The sequence below is a fragment of the Camelus ferus genome, chromosome 22, assembly GCF_009834535.1.
Source record: "Camelus ferus isolate YT-003-E chromosome 22, BCGSAC_Cfer_1.0, whole genome shotgun sequence".
Taxonomy (NCBI): domain Eukaryota; kingdom Metazoa; phylum Chordata; class Mammalia; order Artiodactyla; family Camelidae; genus Camelus; species Camelus ferus.
Genome location: NC_045717.1, coordinates 22,809,938 through 22,830,816, shown reverse-complemented (window position 1 = coordinate 22,830,816; position 20,879 = coordinate 22,809,938). Strand labels below are relative to the sequence as shown.

At 43.8% G+C, this 20,879-nt stretch overlaps 1 protein-coding gene across 4 annotated transcripts in view; it reads left to right on the top strand.

Moving 5' to 3' along the window:
* Window positions 1-1,418: 1,418 nt before the first annotated feature.
* Window positions 1,419-20,879, top strand: part of ADGRE1 (adhesion G protein-coupled receptor E1) — a 39,143-nt gene continuing 19,682 nt past the window's right edge. Inside the window, exons 1-9 of one of the 4 annotated variants that reach the window (XM_014553143.2) lie at window positions 1,419-1,491; window positions 2,569-2,631; window positions 7,494-7,640; window positions 9,413-9,568; window positions 10,352-10,498; window positions 15,221-15,361; window positions 15,549-15,695; window positions 16,830-16,918; window positions 18,228-18,311. In XM_014553143.2, the coding sequence (XP_014408629.1) occupies window positions 1,443-1,491; window positions 2,569-2,631; window positions 7,494-7,640; window positions 9,413-9,568; window positions 10,352-10,498; window positions 15,221-15,361; window positions 15,549-15,695; window positions 16,830-16,918; window positions 18,228-18,311 (1,023 nt within the window). In that variant the 5' untranslated portion in view covers window positions 1,419-1,442. The remainder of the gene's footprint in view (window positions 1,492-2,568; window positions 2,632-7,493; window positions 7,641-9,412; window positions 9,569-10,351; window positions 10,499-15,220; window positions 15,362-15,548; window positions 15,696-16,829; window positions 16,919-18,227; window positions 18,312-20,879) is intronic. The other 3 variants (XM_014553147.2, XM_014553145.2, XM_014553148.2) reach the window with 3 other exon arrangements.

Below are 20,879 nucleotides of genomic sequence, written 5' to 3'. Positions count from 1 at the left end.
TGTGTTTTCATGCTGGCTCCTAACTGCAGCCTCACCAGCTAGGGTCTCTGGATGCACAGGTGGAACCATTAATGAATCTTCTTCAGTGACCGTAACTCCAAGGTGGATGTTTTACCTTGCATGGAACAAAAAGCAGAATACAGAAACAAGTGTGGCTCTTCATCCCAAGAACTCGGGCTGGCCTTTGCACCTCACTTTTAGCTTCTAGGGGATGCCTTTGGTACCTGCCCACAGCTGTGACCCTCAACCCCTCACGGCACACTAGACCGACATTTGCCAGCCGTTGTGTTTTGTTATCAACAGGATTACTATCTGGAGTTCATTCTACCTGCTTGGAAGCCGAGCCTGAGGTGTCTTGGGTTGGCACAAGCCTCGTCAGTGACTGACAGTAGCTGGTGGATAAATACCTGAGCTCCCTCAGCCCTGAGTTTGGTTAACTCTAAAGTGTGTGCTCTTCCAAAAGTGCCTAACCAGGTTAAGTTTCAGTTTTGTATTGGGTAACTTGCTTGATAACACATTTACTGTGGGGGTCTCTCTCCTTCCCACTCTCACTTCCTCCAACCCTGGCTGGAGTTTCTTTGGGTCATTTCCCTGATGAACTACCTTACTAGAATCCTTGTCTCAGCATCTGCATCTGGGAGACCCTAACTAAGACATTCCTAGACCACCATATTTGTGAGATGGAGCATGCTCGTGTGTGTGTGTGTGTGTGTGTGTGTGTGTGTGTGTGTGATGCGTTGGGGGTGAGTGCTGGAAATGAGGGGGTGTCACTGTCCAGTGATGAGATATAGTGGAGAGCTGAAGGTAAGTAAAATAATGAGAGCTCTAGATCTTGGAGGCAAAGGGTCCTGGATTCAAATCTCAAGTCCAGGCAATCTTGGACAAGTCACATGTCCTCTGCAAGCCTCAGTTTCCTTTTTTTTATTGTATTTTAAAAAAAAACATCATGGGTGGGGGTAGGAATCCTTACTTTATTGACATAATTAAATTAAATTTTATTGGAAACATGTCTAGCTTGGTGCCTGGTACTTGAAGGCTACGGTGGTTATTTTTATGGGACAGGCTGGGAAGGCACCCATGAGTTTGGGGCTCGCTTCATTGGGGATGGGTAGCAGAAACCCCTCTATTACTGGGTGGAGTGGAATAAGGTGATGAAAGACGGGAGATAGATGTTGGTGGGGAAAGAAAAAAGTGAGCAGGAAGGCAGAAGAGAGGGAGGTAGGAACACCCACACAGGGATCCACCAGCCAGAACAACTTCTCTTCACTGCGTAGAAAGGGGAAAGTGAGGGGTTTACCACACTGCCTTTCTGAGCGGTGGCCACTCAGCAAAAAGCCGTGGTGCTCTGGCTGGGTTGTGCAATTCTGGGTCTGTCCTTCCCCTCTCTGCACACCCTCTGTTATTGAAAACCCTGGGAACAGAGAGAAGGTTCTCCACTCTGAATGACAGAACACAGCGTGATGCGGGGCTTCAGGTTCCTCCTCTTTTGGGGTGAGTGTGAGGCCGAATGGGGGATCTGGGAGAAACCTGCACCGGAAACAGATTGTAGGGGAAAAGGAGGGCCTCAGACTGTCCAGCTAGGAGATCATAATTCTATGCTGGACACTGCAAACGCTTTCATGGGGGAACCTTTGACAAAAATCATTCAGTTCAGGGACTTTACCTGTCAAGGCAGAATTTCATCATAGTCATTGGTTTGATGTGGGTTTCCCGAGCACCTACTATGTGACGGCGCTGTTGTAGGTACTGAGGATAGAGTGGTGAACAAACAGACGTGGTTCCTGCCCTTGCGAGGCTGGCTTACTGGTAAGATGAGGCAGGCAGAAAGGAAGCCGCTAGTGTAACAGCCTCTGCCCACTTAGCACCGTCCTAAGTTCCTCAAACAGAGAACGTATTCAGTCTTCACTAAATCCCTCTGATGCTGGGTCATTAGCAGCTCATTTTACAAAGGAAAAAATGAGGTGAAAGGCATTAAGGACCACTTAGCTAGCAAGGAGGAGAGCCCGGGGTTAAGCCCAGGCAATCGCAGCTTTATCTACAAAGCAGAAACAGACTCACAGACACAGAGAAAAACTTACGGCTACCAGGGGTTAAAGGTGGTGGGGGGGAGGGATAAACTTGGGTTTTGAAAATTGCACCTCTTGGGGGAGTGATGGAAAGTTAGCCACCTTGATTGTGGTGGTGGTTTCGTGGGTGTAGGCACCTATCAGAATTCATCAGTTTGTACACCTGAAATATGTGTAGTTTACTGTACAGGAATCGTGCCACAATAAAGGTGTTTAGAAAAATAAATAAGTGTATTTTTGAGAATTAGCTGGAATTCTTTCTATTTGAAAAGAAAATGAAGATAATACGAACAAAACGAGAAAGAAAAAAAAAGCTTAGAGCAGGAAAGCAGGAAAGGTTGCTGTGAAGACTGTATAAAGTACCTTAGGTTTGTCACTCAGTTGGGGTTTTGTAGGCTCATCAAAGCTGATCCTTTGAGGCCACACCAGGCATAATTGTTCAGGTTGAGTCCAAGGAGCTTCCTGATGGGTTATGGTGTTTTTTCCTTTTCTTTCTTCATAGGGTATTGTGGCGTGTGCAGCTGGGGAATGTCCACGTTATCCCCACTGGAATCCGTGACATGGGGTAAGTCGGACAAAGAGAATTCACATGCCCAGCGTGGTGGGGAGGAGACCCTTCTCTCCTAGGAGGCTGAGCCGCAGCTGGACGCTTGCTAGGAGCTAGTCGGTGGCCGAGCAAGGGATAACATCCAGGTCTCCTGGCTCCCACCCAGGCTCTTTCCTTTGTGCCTTAAACTGGCTGTGTGACCTTAGGCAAGTCGCACAACCTCTCTGATCTTCAGTTTCCTCAGCTGTGAAATACAGGTAACAAGAGATCTATCTCACTGGGGTGTTGTGAAGCTTAAAAATCAGAAGAGGCCATTTTGTAAACTATCTAGTATGCATGATAAGATAAATGCCGGTGAGGTGGGAATGGGGTTGGAATGACTCAAACTACAGCTCAGTGTGAGAAAAGTTGTATTTTTTAGTGTTCTGTTAAGTATTCTCACCTTTCACATAAGCTCCTGCTGGACCCAGGAGGAGAAACCTTGTCGGTTCTCAGCGTTCTCAGTGCCTCAGTTTCCGGGCTCAGTCTCGCTTGGGAAACTGTCTACATTGAGTAAAGAGTTGCTCTTTCAAACTGTCTACTCTTGTCCCTCCCAAGATGGCGTGTGGGTGTTGGCACAGGGGCAGCTTGCAAGTTGGGATCTCGGGGCTGTGGAGTGTGGACTCAATGAGGTGTTTTGTCCTGGTGGGGCCATGGTCCCATCTCATTTGTCCAGCAATCCTCTTGGAAGCTTTTTATCTCCCAGGGTCCATGTAGGAGCTCCTGGTTTCCATGTTCAGGCTACAGCAAACCGGACAGGTTTTCTTGGGCCACCTGCTAGCTATCTCCTTCTGCTGGTTCTAACCCTTGGCTCACACATCATGTTGGATGCAGCAATAGCAGGAAGCAAGATTCTGTTGGAAGAGGTTGGCCCCTAGCCTTGACATTCCTAAATGTATCCATTTCTATCTGGAAGTTTCTGAGGTGACCCATCTCATCTGACATTTAACCCTGGGGCGAGGTGGCAGAAGATGAGGAAGTCCTCCTCCTTCTAACTCTCCATCAGCTCCCCGCAGCTTTCTTCCTTCCTATATTACAGGCATTTCCCTTACAGCTCACCCCGAGTCTGCTCTACATCACAGCTCAATGCAAACTCTATCTTCCACTCCTTCAGTCCTGGCAGCTGAAAAAAAAATTTTTTATTGAGATATAATCGAGATACAACATTGTGCAAACTTAAGATGTACACTGTGTTGATTGGATACACATGTTTTGCAAAATGATTACCACCATAGCATTAGCTAATATCTTCATCGTATCATATAATTACTGTTCTTTTTTTTTGTGTGGTGAGAACTTTTAAGATCTACTCTCTTAGCAAATTTCAAGTATATCATACAGTATTGTTAGCTATACTCACGATGCTGTATGTTAGACCCCCAAAACTGATTCGTCTTATTTTAAAATTTTTATTGTTATTTATTTTTGTTGTTGTTGTTGTTAATGGAGGTTCTGGGGATTGAACCCAAGACCTTGTGCGTGCTAAGCCTGCACCCTACCACTGAGCTCTACCCCCAACCCCTGATTCATTTATACAGCTTTGCTTTCAAGACTATTCTCTTGCTGGGAATGCAACATCCAGTTTGGTAATTAAAACCTGAACAATACTGTTTTGCTCTCATTGTGTGTCTGCTGCTAAGACTTCTTTTTTTTTTTTTGTTTGACAACACAACATGATTATATTTCAATACACAACCAAAATATAAAACACTATTGTAAACTGATGGTAAAAAACATGGTTGCTAAGACATCTTAATTTTTCCAGAGTGAGAGGAAATCTTTTGGCAGAATGGGCTTGGGGAGGGGGCTCACATCCATATAAGTGGAAAACAGAAGTCACATCAATGTATTTCCAAAGAAATATATGTGTTTTAAATCAAGTCATCCTTGATTTAAAAAAAAACTATCATTATTATCACATTTTTTCTGCTGTAAGCTACCACAAGATCTTGTATATATTTCCCTGTGCTACACAGTATAGTCTTTATGTATTCTACATATGCCTGTCAGTATCTACAAAGTTTGAACTCCCAGTCTATCTCTTCCCATCCTCCACCCCCTTGGCAACCACAAGTTTGTATTCTATGTCTATGAGTCTGTTACTGGTTTGTATTTATGTTCTTTTTTTTTTTTTTTTTTTAGATTCCACATATGAGCGATCACATATGGTATTTTTCTTTCTCTTTCTGGCTTACTTCACTTAGAATGACAATCTCCAGGAGCATCCATGTTGCTGCAAATGGCGTTATGCTGTCGTTTTTATGGCTGAATAGTATTCCAATATATATATATATATATATACCACAACTTCTTTATCCAGTCATCTGTTGATGGGCATTAAGTTACTTCCATGTCTTGGCTATTGTAAATAGTGCTGCAATGAACATTGGGGTGCATGTATCTTTTCAAATTATAGTTTTCTCCAGGTATATGCTCAGGAGTGAGATTGCTGGATCATAGGGTAAGTTTATGTTTAGTTTTTAAAGGAATCCCCATACTGTTTTCCACAATGGCTGTACCAAACTACAGTCCCGCCCTTTTCTCCACACTCTCTCCAGCATTTATTGATTGTAGGCTTTTTCCCCCTAATCTGCAACCTCAATTCCCCCATCCCTGTAATGTAACATATTCACTGGTGCCAGGGGTTAGGACGTGGTCATCTTTGGTGCAGGGTAGGGGGCATTGTTCTGCCAACCATAGGAATGATAGTACTGGATGAATCTCTTCCCAGCTATGGCTTTGCCCTCTTTCAGCTCATAGTAGGGTGAAGATGATCACTGAAAAGTTAATCACTCAAAGAATTGATCAATTATAATTGTGATAAGTTTCATAAAGAAGGGACACAGGGAGCTATGGGGGAGTCAGGGAAGTCTTCTTAGAGGAAGTGACATTTAAGCAAGACCTGAAGAACAAGTAGGAGCTGGTCAAGCAAAGCAGCGGCAAAGGGAACAGCATGTGCAAAGGCCCTGTGGTGGGAAGGCTAGAAATGGAGTGAAGGGAGACACAAGATGAGGCATAAGGATGTGGTTAGGTCTGGTCGCTGGGGGCTTTGTGGGTCATGTTGGATTTTAATTCTAAGTGCATCAGAGAGTATCATAGGCAGTGGTGGAGGGTAGATGATCACATTTGCATTCAGAGATGATTGCAGGGGACAATGGGGGATGTAGGCATGTGGGATCTAGAAGAAGATCTGTACCAAGCATTGGTGTGGAGATGGAGAGAAGTGGGTAGATATCAAACAATAATTGGGGGAGATCATCAGGCCTTGGGGACCAACTGGATGTGAGGGTGAGAGCTAAACAGGTAAATGGAGGTACAGAGAGGTGAGATCACATGCCCCAGGGCTGGACTGGATAGGATGTAGTTTTAACTGTTTCTGTAGAAACCGAATACTAACATCTGAGAAGTGTATTTCTTAGAAGTTTATTTCTCTCCCTCTGATAAATCTCCAACTCATAGATGAGATGAGTTGACAGGGCAACCCTGCCTAAGAGATCATCCTGGCTCCCAGGTGTCTTCTGACACATTACCTCTCCATCCTTTGGAGTTTTAACAAGTCATCACTCCCGTGGTTAAAGGATAGACCCCCTCACTCTATCCTGTTCCAGTCCAGGTGAAAGGGGAAAGAGGAAAGGGGAGGTGGGGAACATGCTCTTCCTTTGTACAAAAGGTGCTCAAGTCCCTTCTGCTTATTTCTGTTGGCCAGAATTTAGCCACATGTTCCCAGCTAGCTGCAAGAGAAGCTCAGACTACAGTCTAACAGGATGGTCATGCTATTAAAAAGAAGAGGGGGAGATGTGTCTGCGGGGGTAGCCATCAATCTCTGCTTTGAGTTTTACTGTTGGTAAAACAGGGCTAACCCAGGTCACTCTTGCTCCAAAGGCTGCAGTTTGGACTCTCATAGTCTTCTGTCTAGAGCTCTGATGCTAATGGCATGGTCCAAGGACCAGTGTCCTCAACATCATTCAGGGGCTTGTTAAAATTGCAGGATCCCTCCCCAGACCTTCTGAATCAGCATCTGATTTCCCATGATCTCCTGGGGGTTCCCGGTGAAGCAGATGCTCCTGGTCTGTGGATCCCGCCTGGAATAGCAAGTGTTCAGGACAGTGATCCTCACACTTTCATATGCGCAAAAGGCACCTGAGATGTTGCTAAAACACAGGTTCTGATTTAGTAGACCTGGGGTGGGGCCTGAGACTTTGCATTTCCATCAAACACCCAGGCGATGCTGACGCTACCGGCCCATGGACCACACTTGGAGCAGCAAGGGTCTGGGGTCTACAACGTTTTTCACTGAGCATGCATAGTCACTGCGTCAGTTTCCCAGGGCTGCTGAAATAAATGACCACAAACCAGGCGGCTTACAACAACAGAAAGGTGTTCTCTCACAGTTCTGGAGGCCAGAAGTCTGAGATCAAGGTGCTTTCTCTGAAGGTTCTAGGGGAGAATCTGTTCCAAGGTCTCCAAGTGTCTCTCCGGTGTTGCCTGTAATCCTTGGCTGTAGAAGCATAGAAGCAGCCCTCCCATCTCTGCCTCCGTCTGCACGGGGTGATCTCCCTGTCTCTGCGCCTCTTCTCTTCTTGTAAAGACATCAGTCATATCAGATTAAGGGGCCATCCTACTCCAGCATAAACGCATCTTAACTTACATCTTAATTGCATCCACAAAGGCCCTATTTCCAAATTAGGTCACAGTCTCAGGGATCAGGAGTTAGGATGTCAGCATGTCTTTTGAGGGGGACACAATTCAACCCACAGCAGTCACCTTCCTCTTCTCACGCTGGCTTCCCTTGCAGCCCCGCTCAGTGCTCTAACCCCACATCTTTCTTCTACGCCGCCTAGATCCGAATGGGTGCAGAGATACCACCGTGTGCCCAGCGTACGCAACCTGCACCACCACTTCAGATAGTTACTACTGCTCTTGCAAAAACGGCTTCCTGGCCAGCAATGGACAGAAGCAGTTCAGGGGCCCAGGAGTGGAATGCAAAGGTGAGTTCCTGCCTCCTCCACAACGCTCCCCTCCCCCCACGCCGCATTGGGTAGGAAAATCAGGTGGAAGCTGGCTAAGCTGCAGATACAGGTACTTTTTCTTTTTTCTTCCTTCCTTCCTCCCTTGTCTGTCTTGTCTCTCTTTCTTAATTTCTTTCTAGTATAAAATGATCCCTGGTCTGTGAAAAATTCCAATGCTAGAGATTAGCAATAGAATAAAAATAAAATTATGCTATTTGTCAATATCCAGAAATAACCACCAAATTTTTTTTTCTGGTCGCCTCTCCATGCAAATAAGAATTTTCTACTGTTTCTGGAGTGTCAGGGCCCCAGGGAAGGGCTTTATGTGCATTTTCACATAAAACGGAGTGTAGACATTGTGACGGTCTCCACTAAACGGATGAGGAGATGGAGCCTTGGAGAGCCTTTATGATACAGAAATGAATGGAGGTGGCTGTGTTCCAATAAAACTTTATGTATACAAACAGGCAGTAGGCCTGGATTTGACTCAAGGGCTGTAGTTTGCTGAGTTCTGAATAACATAATTTATTTATATTATTACAGTTCCCAGGCTGCCCCAAACTTTTTTTTTTTTTTTTTTTTAATCTTTGGATTACACTTGATGGGTTATTCAGTAAACACAGTAGTGTTGTTGGCCACTGGCTTTAAAACATAGGGTGGGGTGGAAACAACATTCTCCATCTAGAAAATGATGGATACTCCAGCACAGATTTTGTCCTCTCTGTGTCCTTGACCCCTAGTATAGTGCCTAACACATTGTGAGTATTGAAGATATTTATCAGATGAAAGAACGTGCCACCTTGTGCTTTATGTCAACTCCAGATTCAATTACTCCTGTACCTGACGGACACTTAGGTCTTTCTGATGTTTTGTTACTTCAAACAAAGGTGGAATGAACATTCCTGTGATCTTATCTTGATGTATAGTGGCCGATGGATCCAGATTTCTCTCTAGCAGAGGAGTAGTTTGCTGGGAGGGCATTACAGCAGAGTTGCCTTGAAGTTGTATTTGCATGGCAAGTGTTTCTTTAGGGTGACTTGCAGAGTAGGGCTGAAGGATATTTGGGAAGGACCTCCCCGTGGTACCCTGACTGCACAATTTTATGGGTGCTTTGATGAGCAAATTCCTAGAGGATGGTTTGCAAAGTGTTCTGATTGTCCGCTGCTGGGTAACAGCAAACTTAGTGCATTAAAACGCAAGCAATTGTTTATTTTTGCTCATGAATGAATCTGCTTTTGGGGCTGAGTTTGGTAAGGAAAACTTTTTTCCACATAGCATCAGTTGAGTTGGCCCAACCAGGGACTAGAGGACCCACTTTGAAGGGGGCTTACTGATGTGGCTGGTAAGCAGGTGCTGGCTGCTGGCCGGCTGTCCCACCAAGGCCGTGGGCTGGAGGTCTCAGTTCTTCTGTATGTGAACTGCTTTTTCATGGCTGGTTGAGCTTCCTCACATTATGGCAACCGAGTCAAGCATGAACATCTCAAGAGAACAAGGTGGAAGTGTAAGATATTTTTGTGACTTAACAAGGTATTTTTATGACCTAGTGTCGCCACCACCATAGTCACAAAGACGCTCAGATTCCAGGGGAGGAAATATAGACACCCCTGCTTGATGGAAGGAGTACCAATTGAAGGGTATTGAACGAAGGGCATATGGAATGGTAGTCATTGTTTCAACCATCTTTGGGAAGTACAACCTGCTACACAAGATGAGGCAAATTTGTAACTCTGTAACTCTCTTTTTCTGTTCAGACATAGATGAATGTTCTCAAAGCCCCTCACCATGTGGTCCTAACTCAGTCTGCAAAAACCTGCGAGGGAGGTACAAGTGTAGCTGTTTGCCTGGTTTCTCTTCTCCCACCGGAAATAACTGGTCCCCAGAAAAGCCTGGTCATTTCGCCTGCACAGGTAACGCTCTCGGGGTCTCGGCACGGGGCTCTGTTGGACAGCTCCCGCTGGGTTGGGTGCGTGTATTTCTAACCTTAGACACTCAGGCTTTTACCTGCTCACTCTCCTCTGCTGCTCGTCAGACAGTAACAAATGCCTCTACAGCTGGGTCTGCCCAGAGCGTTCTAAGTGTACTAGCTCTTTTGGAAGCCACAGTTGCAGTTGACAAGTTGGACTCATCTCTAACAACTCCATCTGTGAAGGTATAGCGGACCTGGTCTTCTTTATTTACCTACTCGATTTGTTAAGAATTACCTCATTTGATGATCCTATGTGATAGGGATTATGATCCTTGTTTCAGGAATGGTAAAATTGAGGCTCAGAGAGACAAAGTCACTTGCCCGAGGGTACACAGCTATTAAGTAGAAGAACCTGGCTTTGAACTCCTGTTGAGAGTCTACTATGAGTTAAGAAGTGGGTCCTGCAGTATGAAGAGTAACAGGGGGCTCTCTCCCTAGAGTGATTCCCCTCTCCCAGGTGGGGATATTAGCAATGTCTGGAGACACTGGTGTTGAGGTTGTTTGTGTGCTGCTGTCAACTGGTGGGCAGAGACCAGAGATCCTGCTAAAAATCCTATCCTACAGAATTTATCGCTGTGGCCAAGCCTAACTGCAAAGGAGGTTAGGAAGAAGGGGAAACATGGGTGCTGGGGGCATCAGTACTGGTGCCATGGGCAAGAATGGGTGGTCTCCTGTCCTCACTGCATCCTCTGCCTTGACCCGGGGTTCCATTTACTCTCACCAGATATGAATGAATGTGCCAGTCCCAGAACTTGCCCAGTGCATGCGACTTGCCACAACAGTTTAGGGAGCTATTCTTGTGTTTGCAACCAAGGATTTGGATCCAGCAATGGAAAAATGAGTTTTCAGGGCCCAGGAGAGACATGTGAAGGTAGGTGCAGAGGTCTGTTGGGCAATCAAGTCCTATCTGCTTGCAAAGACAGCAGTGGTGGGGGAGGAGTTGAGGAGGGTCTCAGCCGAGTTCAAAGCCCTCATCTGCAAAGCTGAGGCCAGTGATCATTCAGTCATGCACTCATTCAACATACACTTCTTGAGTACCAGGCACTATTCTATGGATGGAGGATACAGCAGTGAGTAACACAGACAAAATATTTGTTCTCCTGGAGCTTATTATCTAGTGTTGGTGGAGACAGATAACGAACAAAATAACTGCAGGAACATACTGTGTGTCAGGGACAGTTAAGACAGATGAAGGCAAAGAAGGCAGGAAAGGCGGGTAGGGAGTGCTGGGGGTGCGGTTCCCCTCGTAAGAGAGTGGCAGGGAAAGGCCGTGCTCAGAAGCTGGTATTTGAGAGAAGATCTGAAGGGAGTGAGATATTGGGTATCATGGGGACCGACGTTCCAGGAGCGGGGAACAGCAGGCACAAGGGCCTGGAGGCAGGATCCCAGGCATGGCACTGAGCTCTTCCGTATGTAGCTCATGAGTTCTCCCAAAAGCTTGATGCTACCAGTGATATTTTGTTATACCCATTTTACAGATGGGGAAACTGAGCCTCCACTGCGGTGGAGTCACCTCTCCCAAGGTCAGATAGGAAACAGGACAGTCAGGATTGAACCGTGCCTAGTGTGACTTCCGACCCCAGGCTCCCAACCACCACCATGCTCTTCTGCCTCTGAATGGGGCTGAAGCCCCCGGTAACTCAGGGTGGACTTGTGCAGGGCAGATATCAATGTAATCATCAAATTCTCAGACTCTGAGACTTCAGATAGTATGGAAATCTGTCCTCTAATAGTTCCAGAGACAAGTGGAACCTGTATTTAAATCCTGGTTGTGCCTTTCATAAGCTATGTGACTGCACAATTTTTTCCCATTTTTGACTTGGCACAGTTTTGAAGCCTCACTTTCCTTCTCTGAAAAATTGAAAACATTAGTTTGCACCTCAAAGGGCTACAGTGAGCATTTGTTGAGTGGATACATGTAAAGGGTCTTCCTCATCGCCCGCCATAAAAAAAAGTGCAACCTGTTTGCAGTTAAGTATTTTAAAATTTAGTTAAGAAATACTTACGTGGCTCTTGTCACATCCCAGGTTCTGTTCTGAGTGTTTACAGGTACTGTGTCATCTGACTTAATCCTCTCAACAGCCCTGTGAGGGGGGTTCTATTATTATTTCCGTTTCCCAGATGAGGAAGTGGGGACTCACAGAGATGAATTCTCTTGTCCAGTGTGTTATTCAGCTCAGGCTGCTGTAACAAAGCACCATAGCCTGGGTGGCTTAAAACAACAGAAATTTATTATCTCACAGTCCTGGGGGCTGGGAGTCTGAGTCAGGGTGCCAGCACGGCAGGGTTCTGGAAGGAGCTGACTTCCTGGCTCGCAGACAGCTGCCTTCTTGCTGTGTCCTCACACGGCAGAGAGAGCTCCTGTGTTTCTTCCCCTTCTTGTAAGGACACTCATCTCATCATAAGGGCCCCACCCTCACGACCTCATCTAAACCTAAAGATCTTCCAAAGATTCTGCATCCAAACGCCATCCCATTGTGCGGTAGAGCTTCAGCATGTGACCCTAGGGGGAGGTACTTCCCTTCACGGCACCCGGCAACACACAGCTCACAAGGTGGCAGAGCCGGGCTTTGAGCTCATGACGCCCATGCTGTCCACCCCTCCGGTCTGATACAGCGATTCCTTGGAGAGGAATTGAGATTCATCAATGTAAGTGGGGAGCAATGAGCTTGAGGCTGAGGGAACCCAAGGAATCTGGACCATGAATTACGAAGGACTTAGAAGCAAAAGATGAGCTCAGCTGGGAACAGACCCTCAGGGTCTCATATGTTCTAATGAGGAGTGTGCACTTAATCCTGGGCCATGAGGAGCCTCATCAGGAAGTTGGCATAAACATGCCCCTGGATGCTTCCTTTTCCTAGTGATGAAATGTGTTTAAGAAGGAAATCCATTGGCTTTAGTCAGTGCTGGGGCTCTGAATGGCTGCTGTAGCCTCGCATCCTTCATCCTTTTGATTTTCTGCTTCGATGTGGATGAATTTTCCAGGAACTCAACTCTCTGTGGCCCCAGTGCTGTCTGCACTAACATCCTGGGAACATACAGTTGCTCCTGCTTGCCTGGGTTCTTTGCACCTGTGTTTTGGAGCCCTCAGAAACCTGCGGCTTTCAAATGTACAAGTAATTCTTCCAGCCGTTTTGGGGACTTCTCAGTGGATGTCAAACTACTCTGAAACAAAGTGGTTTACAACAATCATTGGTTCTTGCCCTTGAGTCTGTGGGTTGACCACCTGGTTTCTCTGGGGCACTGGGATGGTGGGCGGGTCCAAAAACGGCCTTGCTTACATGGCTGTCGTTGGCACTTGTCTCTGGCCCCTCAGTTTTCTTTATGGACTTTTCCTCATGGCTGCTTGGGCTTCTCAGAGTATGGTAGCGGGTTTTTAAGAAGCAAAAGCTCCAAGAGGAAGAAAACAGAAACTGCCAGTCCTCAGAAGGCCTGGGCTTGGAAGTCCCTGAAGATTTTTTCTATCACACTGTGTTGATCAAGGGTCAGCCTAGATCAGGAGGCAGGGGGTGTAAACCCCCCAGCTCACTGGGGGGATACCATGCATGTAGAAAGCGGAAGGATCGATGGGTCCATCTTTAGAGTATCTTCTGTATTGCAGAACACAATTAATATTCTTGAACCCCCAGAGGAAATGCATGCTTCTTCCCATTTAAAACATTATATTTCTTCTTATCTGTTGCTTTGCACAAGCTGCTGACATTGTTAGTAGCAAAACAATGGAGGGGCCAAGCTGAAAGGGCGCCTTAGAGAGATTACTCCGTCTCTGAGGGCTCCTGGGAGCCAGTTCAGAATCCCCATCGTGGGCAAGAAAGCAGGGCTAAGGACTTCCACCTCTCCTTCAGTCAAATGCTTCACCCACACAGGTTTTACCCATACAGACTTCCTTGACCAAAAATGTTTTGGAAGCTATGCACCTAGTCCAGATCCAAGTGCAGAAAATGAATTCCATCTTTTCTCTCTGACAAGAGCTCACCCAGTCGATGCTTCACTGGTTGTGGATGTGGGGAGCTTACTGTTAGATGAAGTCCACTCCTTGGTTAGAGGTGTTTTCTGTGATACTAAGAGAAAACCACTTCCCCATATCTTCCAGCTATGATCATTCTTGTGTCCTTTGAAGCCTCCAAATTAGTCTGCATTCATATCACAAAGACTTCTCATCCCAGCTCTCCATGGTAATGGCCAGTGCAATATACCATATACCTGCGTAGGCTGCTAGAGCGGGTGTTGCCTATTTATTCTTCGTGTTTTGTGAGTTGACATAGAAATTTGAAAAATTGTGTACTTACCTCCCTCTAATCATTTTTCCCCTAGGACGTTGTATTTCATATATCCTCTATAAGCTCAGAAACCCTCAGAGGGAGAGGTAACTATGTTGCCACAGTGACCTGACATCACGCTGTATTGTTAGAGCAGGGTTTCTCAGCTTCAGCACTAGTGACTTTTTTTTTAAATTGAAGTATGGTTGATTTACAATGTTGTGTTAGTTTCTGGTGTACAGTATAGTGATTCAGTTACACACACACACATATATATGTGTGAATATATATATATATATTATTTTCATTATAGGTTATTACAAGATATTGATTGTAGTTTCCTGTGCTATACATTAGAACCTTGCTGTTTATGTATTTTATATATAGTAGTTTGTATCTGCTAATCCCCAAATCCTAATTTTTACCTTCCGCCAACACCTTCCCCTTTGGTAACCAGCTTGTTTTCTGTCTGTGAGTCTCTTTCTGCTTAGTAAATAAGTTCATTTGTATCATTTTTTTAGATTCCACATATAAATGGTATCATATGATATCTGTCTTTCTCTGCCTGACTTACTCCGGTTAGTATGATAAACTCTAGGTCCATCCATGTTGCTGCAAGTGGCATTTCATTCTTTTTTATGGCTGAGTAGTATTCCATTGGCTATATATACCATATCTGCTCTATCTAATTATCTGTCGATGGACATTTAGGTTGCATCCATGTCTTGACTATCATGAATTGGCACTATTGACTTTTGGGGCTGGTTAGCTTTATTGTGGGGATGCGGAGCTGTCCTGTACATTATAGGATCTTTGACAGCATTTTTGGGCTATACCCATTGGATCCCAGGGACCATCAAAAATATCTCCAGACATTGCCCAAGATCCTCTGTGGGGCAATTCTCCCTCAGTTGAAAATCACTAGCTAAACATAATAGAAATTTCTTACTCTCATAATAATTCAATATGGGTATACTTGGCCAAAGGGCAGCTTTCCTCCACAAGGTATGTAGAGATCCAGTCTCCTTGTATCTTTTGGTTCTTCTGTCCCTTAGGACATTGGAATTCCTGGTTCCAGCCAGCAGTGGGGAAAGAGGGAGAAGGCACACCCACTTCTTAGCCACCTTGGCTCAGAAGTGACATATGTCACCCTCCCTCACATCCCATAAGTGAAAGCTAGTCACATGGTCCCACCTGGATGCAGAGGATTCTGGGAAATGTAGTCCCTGGTTGGGTTGCCATGTTTTAGTGACAACTCTATGCTTTGGAAGGGGAAGCATGACTTTTGTTGGATTGGTGGCCCACTCTGCCCCGTGCCTAATTCTGCTCCGCAGATATTGATGAGTGCCGTGATAGGTGCCTTTTCAATGCAACGTGCACCAATACCCCAGGGAGCTACTACTGTACCTGCAACCCTGGCTTTGCAGCAAACAATGGAAAGCTCAATTTCATAGGCCAAGAAGCAGACTGTACAGGTGAGCAGAGGATTTGCTGGACATCCCTGGGGAGAAGGGTCTACATGTTCCTCTGGATTGTTTGATATTCTTGAATTCTTTGCAGGTATTGATAAGTGCTTCCAAGATCCATCACCAAGTGTCCCAAATTCTGTCTGCACCAATGCCCTGGGCTCCTATTTGTTTGACATTCTTGAGTTCTTTTCAGATATTGATGAGTGCCTCCAGGATCCATCACCATGTGGCCCAAATGCTGACTGCACCAATACCCTGGGCTCCTACAGCTGTAGCTGTGCTGCGGGCTTTCATCCCAATCCACAAGGCTCCTGGAAACACGGCAACTTCAGCTGCAAAAGTAATAATCTCCTTGCATGTCTTGGCAATGGAATCTGGGTCTTGCTTTGGGTGTAGAATCTTCACTTTACCCAGCCTCTGGATCTTCCTCTTCCTTTCCCCTCATCCAATATTCTCTTTTCCCCCCTATTCACTTATTCATTAATTCACTCATTTGATAGATCATTTTTGGAGCATCAGTTAATTAATTAATCAAACAGTCCTCCACACTAGGTACTAAAGGTTTAATTGTGGATGTGATGAACATGATAGTTACCGTCGTGTAGCTTATAGTCCAAGGAAGGAGGCAGAGAGCACATGCATAATTATTTAATAACCACAATGAGTATGACAATAGAAAAATCGCAGTGCACTTTGGAGTGACTAATAGGATATTTAATATGCTCTGGGGAAGGACAGTTAAGCCAAAGCTTGAAGAGTAAGGATTATCCAAATGAAGAGTGGAGATCAGTGTTCCAGATTATAGCATGTGCAAAGGCCCTGAGGCTAATGCAGAGTGAGGGCATGGAGGAAGGGCATTAGCTGCATCTGAGGAGTGGGGCAGAGGTCAGATTCTGCAGGACCTTGTGTGCTGGATAAAGAATTTTTGAGTCTTTTTGCTGGGAAATAAGAAAGTTTAAAATTTTTTAAATTATGGATTTTTTGACACATTAAACACATAGGTAACTTATATGAAGTTGGTGAAGTATAATAATGAGTATATCTGAGGCTCTTGCCAACATTAGAACTAGAATATCATCAATGCCATTGATTTTCTGCAAGCTTCTTTTCTATCTCGTATCCCTGACTCCTCCCCAGAGGGAAACACTTGGAATGTTGTGTTTGCAATCCCTCTACTTAAAATATTTTCCCCCTAAACTGTCCTTGCTTGGTTTAGTTTGCTTTGAAGCTTTATAAAAATGGTATTATACTACCATTTTTATACATATAGTCTTTTCTGATTTTCTCTTTTCACTCAATACCACGCTTTTCAGAGTTGCTGGTTTTATAATGTGTAGCTGTAGTTTGTTCTTTTCCACTGTTTTGTAATATGACAATGGATGGATTTCGAGCAGAGGGTGATGAAATCAGACTTGCCTTTAATCACATCTTGCTGTGGTTAAATTTGGTGTAGTTACTTTTGTCTTCTCCATAGGGGCTCCCTTCAAGTGTAGAGAAGATGTGATACCCAACAATGAGTGGGTCCAGCTATGCCAAGTGGGAGCAGCGGTGGAGGCTGAATTCGTAAGTATTTTTCAAGGTTCCTAGCTCTTGAGGTTTTCCCAGAAGGCACTTAGGTAGGATGTTGTTTTGCAGCTTTAACAGAGACAAAAATAACAGTATCCTATACCAGATAGAAGTTCATTTCTCTCTTTGTAACAGTCTGAGTGTAGGCTGATGAGAGCTGTTATGATGGCTCCAGAATACTCTGCCATCATCAACACAAGACTCCCTTGCTATGGTCCAAGATGGCTGCTCCAGCTTCTGCCATCAAGCCTGCATTCCAGCTGGTAGGCAGGGGCAAAGGGGGAAGTGAAAGGCACAGTACTTTCCTTTTAGAGTTTGACCCACTATCATGTCTGCTTATACCTAACTTCAAGGAAGGCTGAAAAAGAAGGATATTTTCCTATCTAAAGCTTGGGGATTCATTTACTAAAACAGGAAAAGATGTTGCAGTCTCACTATTAGTGAAGCTTTATGTGCTGCATCTGTGTGATATGGAATGGGTGATACACAGCCTCCAGGTCAGGAAAAGATGAATCTGGATGTCTTGATCCTCTAATGAAGTCATTCTCTTGAGTAAAGACTCCATTAGCATCTTCAGGAATTGATGTCACTATTTTAAATCTGAGCTTGTAAATTAGCTTTGGAATTCCCATGCACTTTGGACTGCTTTTAAAAAATTGTGAAATACACATAAAAATTCACCATTTAAACCATTTTGAAGTGTATGATTCGGTGGCATTTAGTACACTCACAGTGGCCTGCAACCACAGCTTTGATTTCCAAAATGTTTTCATCCCCAAAGAAACACCCCCAAGAGAAACCCTGTGCCCATTAGCAGTTACTCTTCATTCCCTTCTGGCCTTAGCCCTTGGTAAATGGTAATCTACTATTATCTCCATAGACTGACCTATTCCGGATATTTCATATAAATGGAATCACACACTATGTGTTCTTTTGTGTCTGGTTCTCTTGTTGAGCCTCATGTTTTCAAGGTCCATCCAAGTTGTAGCGAGTGTCAGTGCTTCCCTCCTTTTTATGGCTGAACAATATTCCACTTGGACCACTGGTCTTTTCACACATTCCCCCATCTTTTTTACCCAACTAAATAGTTCTGCTATTTGTTTATATTTCCATTTCTTATTCATGGAAGAAAATGGTGCTGTGGTTCCAATTCTGGTCAAAGGGTGAGTTTTCATTTTCCTGAGAGTTCTAGAGACTTGTGACAGCTCAGGAACTCGGGACCACCCTGAATGGTGGGCTTGATGGACCAGTTTGTACATTTTATGCTTGATCAACGCTCACAAATGCTCTTCTCTCTGGGATACAGATTTCCTTTTGTTCACTAATGAATGCCACCTTCAATGTTCTGGATGATGTCTGTAAAAAGGAAACCACCGTTGTTTCTCTGAAGGTAATGATAAAGTCTTTGTAATCTTTGTTGAGTTTCAAACATCTTGGGGGTACAACTTGGATGCAGGAAGTCCTCTTTATAATTAATGAGTGTGAGTTAACATTTAACCTATTCCGATTGTAAGGTTTGAAAAATTAACATGCGGTAAAACTGTCCTTTTCTGTACAGTTTGGCGAGTTTTATTACCCAAATAGATTTGTGTAACTACCACCAAAATCAGATAAAGACCAGTTCCATTCCCCCATCTTCCCCCAGCTCCCTCAGGCTTCATCTTTATAGTCAGATACTCCCTCCACCACTGGCTCCTGTAAATCTCTGATCTGTTCTCTGTCGTCATGGCTTTGTCTTTTTGAGAATGTTATATAAATGGAATCACAGTATGTGGCCTTTTGAGGCTGGCTTCTTTCACTGAGCACAATGCCTTTGAGATTTCATCAAAATTATGTTTACCAACAGTCCTATTGCATTTTTGCTCTTTTTTGAGTAACCATTGGTGACGATTAATGCATTCACAATGTTGTGCAACCATCACCACTGTCCTGTTCCAGATCATGTTCATCACCCCAAAAGGAAACTCCCTACCCGTAAATAGCTGTTTCTCATCCCTCCCCCCTCAGCTTCCTGCAACCACTGTTCTAATTTCTATCTCTGTAGATTTGCTATTCTGGGCATTTTATGTAAATGGAATTGTGCAGTATGTGGTCTTCTGCATCCAGCTTCTTTCACTGAATGTCATGTTTCCAAGCTTCACCCACACTGTGGCGTGTGCTAGTGTTCCAGTCCTTTTCGTGGCTGAGTAGTATTCCACTTTATGGATGCCCCACCGTTAATTTATCCATTCATCTTTGAAGGATATTTGGGTTGTTTGCGCTTGACCAAGATCTCTTCATTCTCCCATCCCCACCCCAACTTTTGGCGATTGCCAATAGAGCTGCTATAAACATTTATGTACAATATGTATGTATGTGTGTGTGAACCTGAATTCTCATTTCTCAAGGGTAAATACCTAGGACTAGGATCACTAGGTCATTACAATTGCATATTTTAGGGTGAGGGGGGGTATAGCTCAAGTGGTAGAGTGAGTGCCTAGCATACATGAGGTCTTGGGTTCAATCCCCAGTACTTCCACTTAATAAATAAATAAATAAATAAATAACCTAATTACCCCTGCAACAACAACAACAAAAATTTTAAAAAAGATAAAATTAAAAGAGAATAACATTTTGCTTGTATTTTGATTAATTTTAAGTTGATTTATTAGTATAACATGTTTATTCATGAAATGTATACATTCATAGGGTTTTCAGACTAAATTTCTATAAATAATAACAAATTTATTTAAATTTTGACAAATTTATTTAAATTCCCTCAAACGTTTTCTACCATTTACAAATATTCTCATTTCCCTCTAAATTTCAAATACCTAATAGGCACGATTTAAAACCTAAAAGGCAAGGTCGCTATGCCCTTAAGGGATTCATAAATCGAATCAATCAAATGTATGAATATAATAATTCAGAGTTTTTAAAATGTTCTATACAGTATATATACAACCACCTTCTCTTAAACTGTTTGTATCGAAATCACAGGTCTAATTGCTTTTTGCAATGAGATCATGAGGTTAACTGGTTCACTTCTCTAATGTGTCAAATTGTTCCAACCCTTTAAACAACAGGTTTATAAATTATTCCAAAGATTACAGAACCTTCTAAAATTAATGCAGAAGTGTTACCACTATGGAGTTTTAGCTTGCCTATGCTCTTTTCTTTCCTGAGGATATAAAATAACCTTCCCAGCTAAGGAGAATAGATTTAACACATCAAAGAGGGTTTTAATGGGATTTCAACACCATAAAATTCAGGGCCGCTTTTTTCCAGGGTGATTCTAGCTGAGAGTTTTCCGCTGTGTTGGTGGGAAGGGACCCCAAAATTATGCCGTTCAGTTGGGACGTGGTTACAGAACTCAGCATCCTGTTTTTCCTGGACAAACCTTTCTCAAGTTTCACCCTGACTCAGTTCTTCTTGAAATTCTTTTCATCTTCTTATGATCAAATTTGGATAGATAGAAATGTACCTCTGCCAAATTTCAGTTAATTTCCTTCACCAGTGGGCTGGATTCAAACCAGGTCCTCAGAAATAACCAATGTTAACATTTCAATGTGTGTCTTTCCACATCTTTTTACTTTGTGAATGCATGTATAACACACACACACAGACATTGAACCCATTTATTGAGTACCCACTGTAAGGGCTTTAGAGCAGTGATTTAGGATTCCCCTCTGAAGCCAGACTTCCAAGTTTCAAATCTTGGTTCCGCCATCTACCAGATATGTATCCTTGTTTCCCCAACCAAACTGGAAATAATAGCCTCTATTTCATAGGTATCTTCATAAAGTTAAATAAGTTAATATATATGACACTTCATACTTGGCTCACTAGAGGAATTAATTACATTTATCTTAAAATCTCAATTAGTGCCAGAAACATAAATACCATAAATATAAAATTTTAAATGAAAGTGCTTATTCTTTAAAATTCAATATCTTGTAATAACTTTAATGCAAAAGAA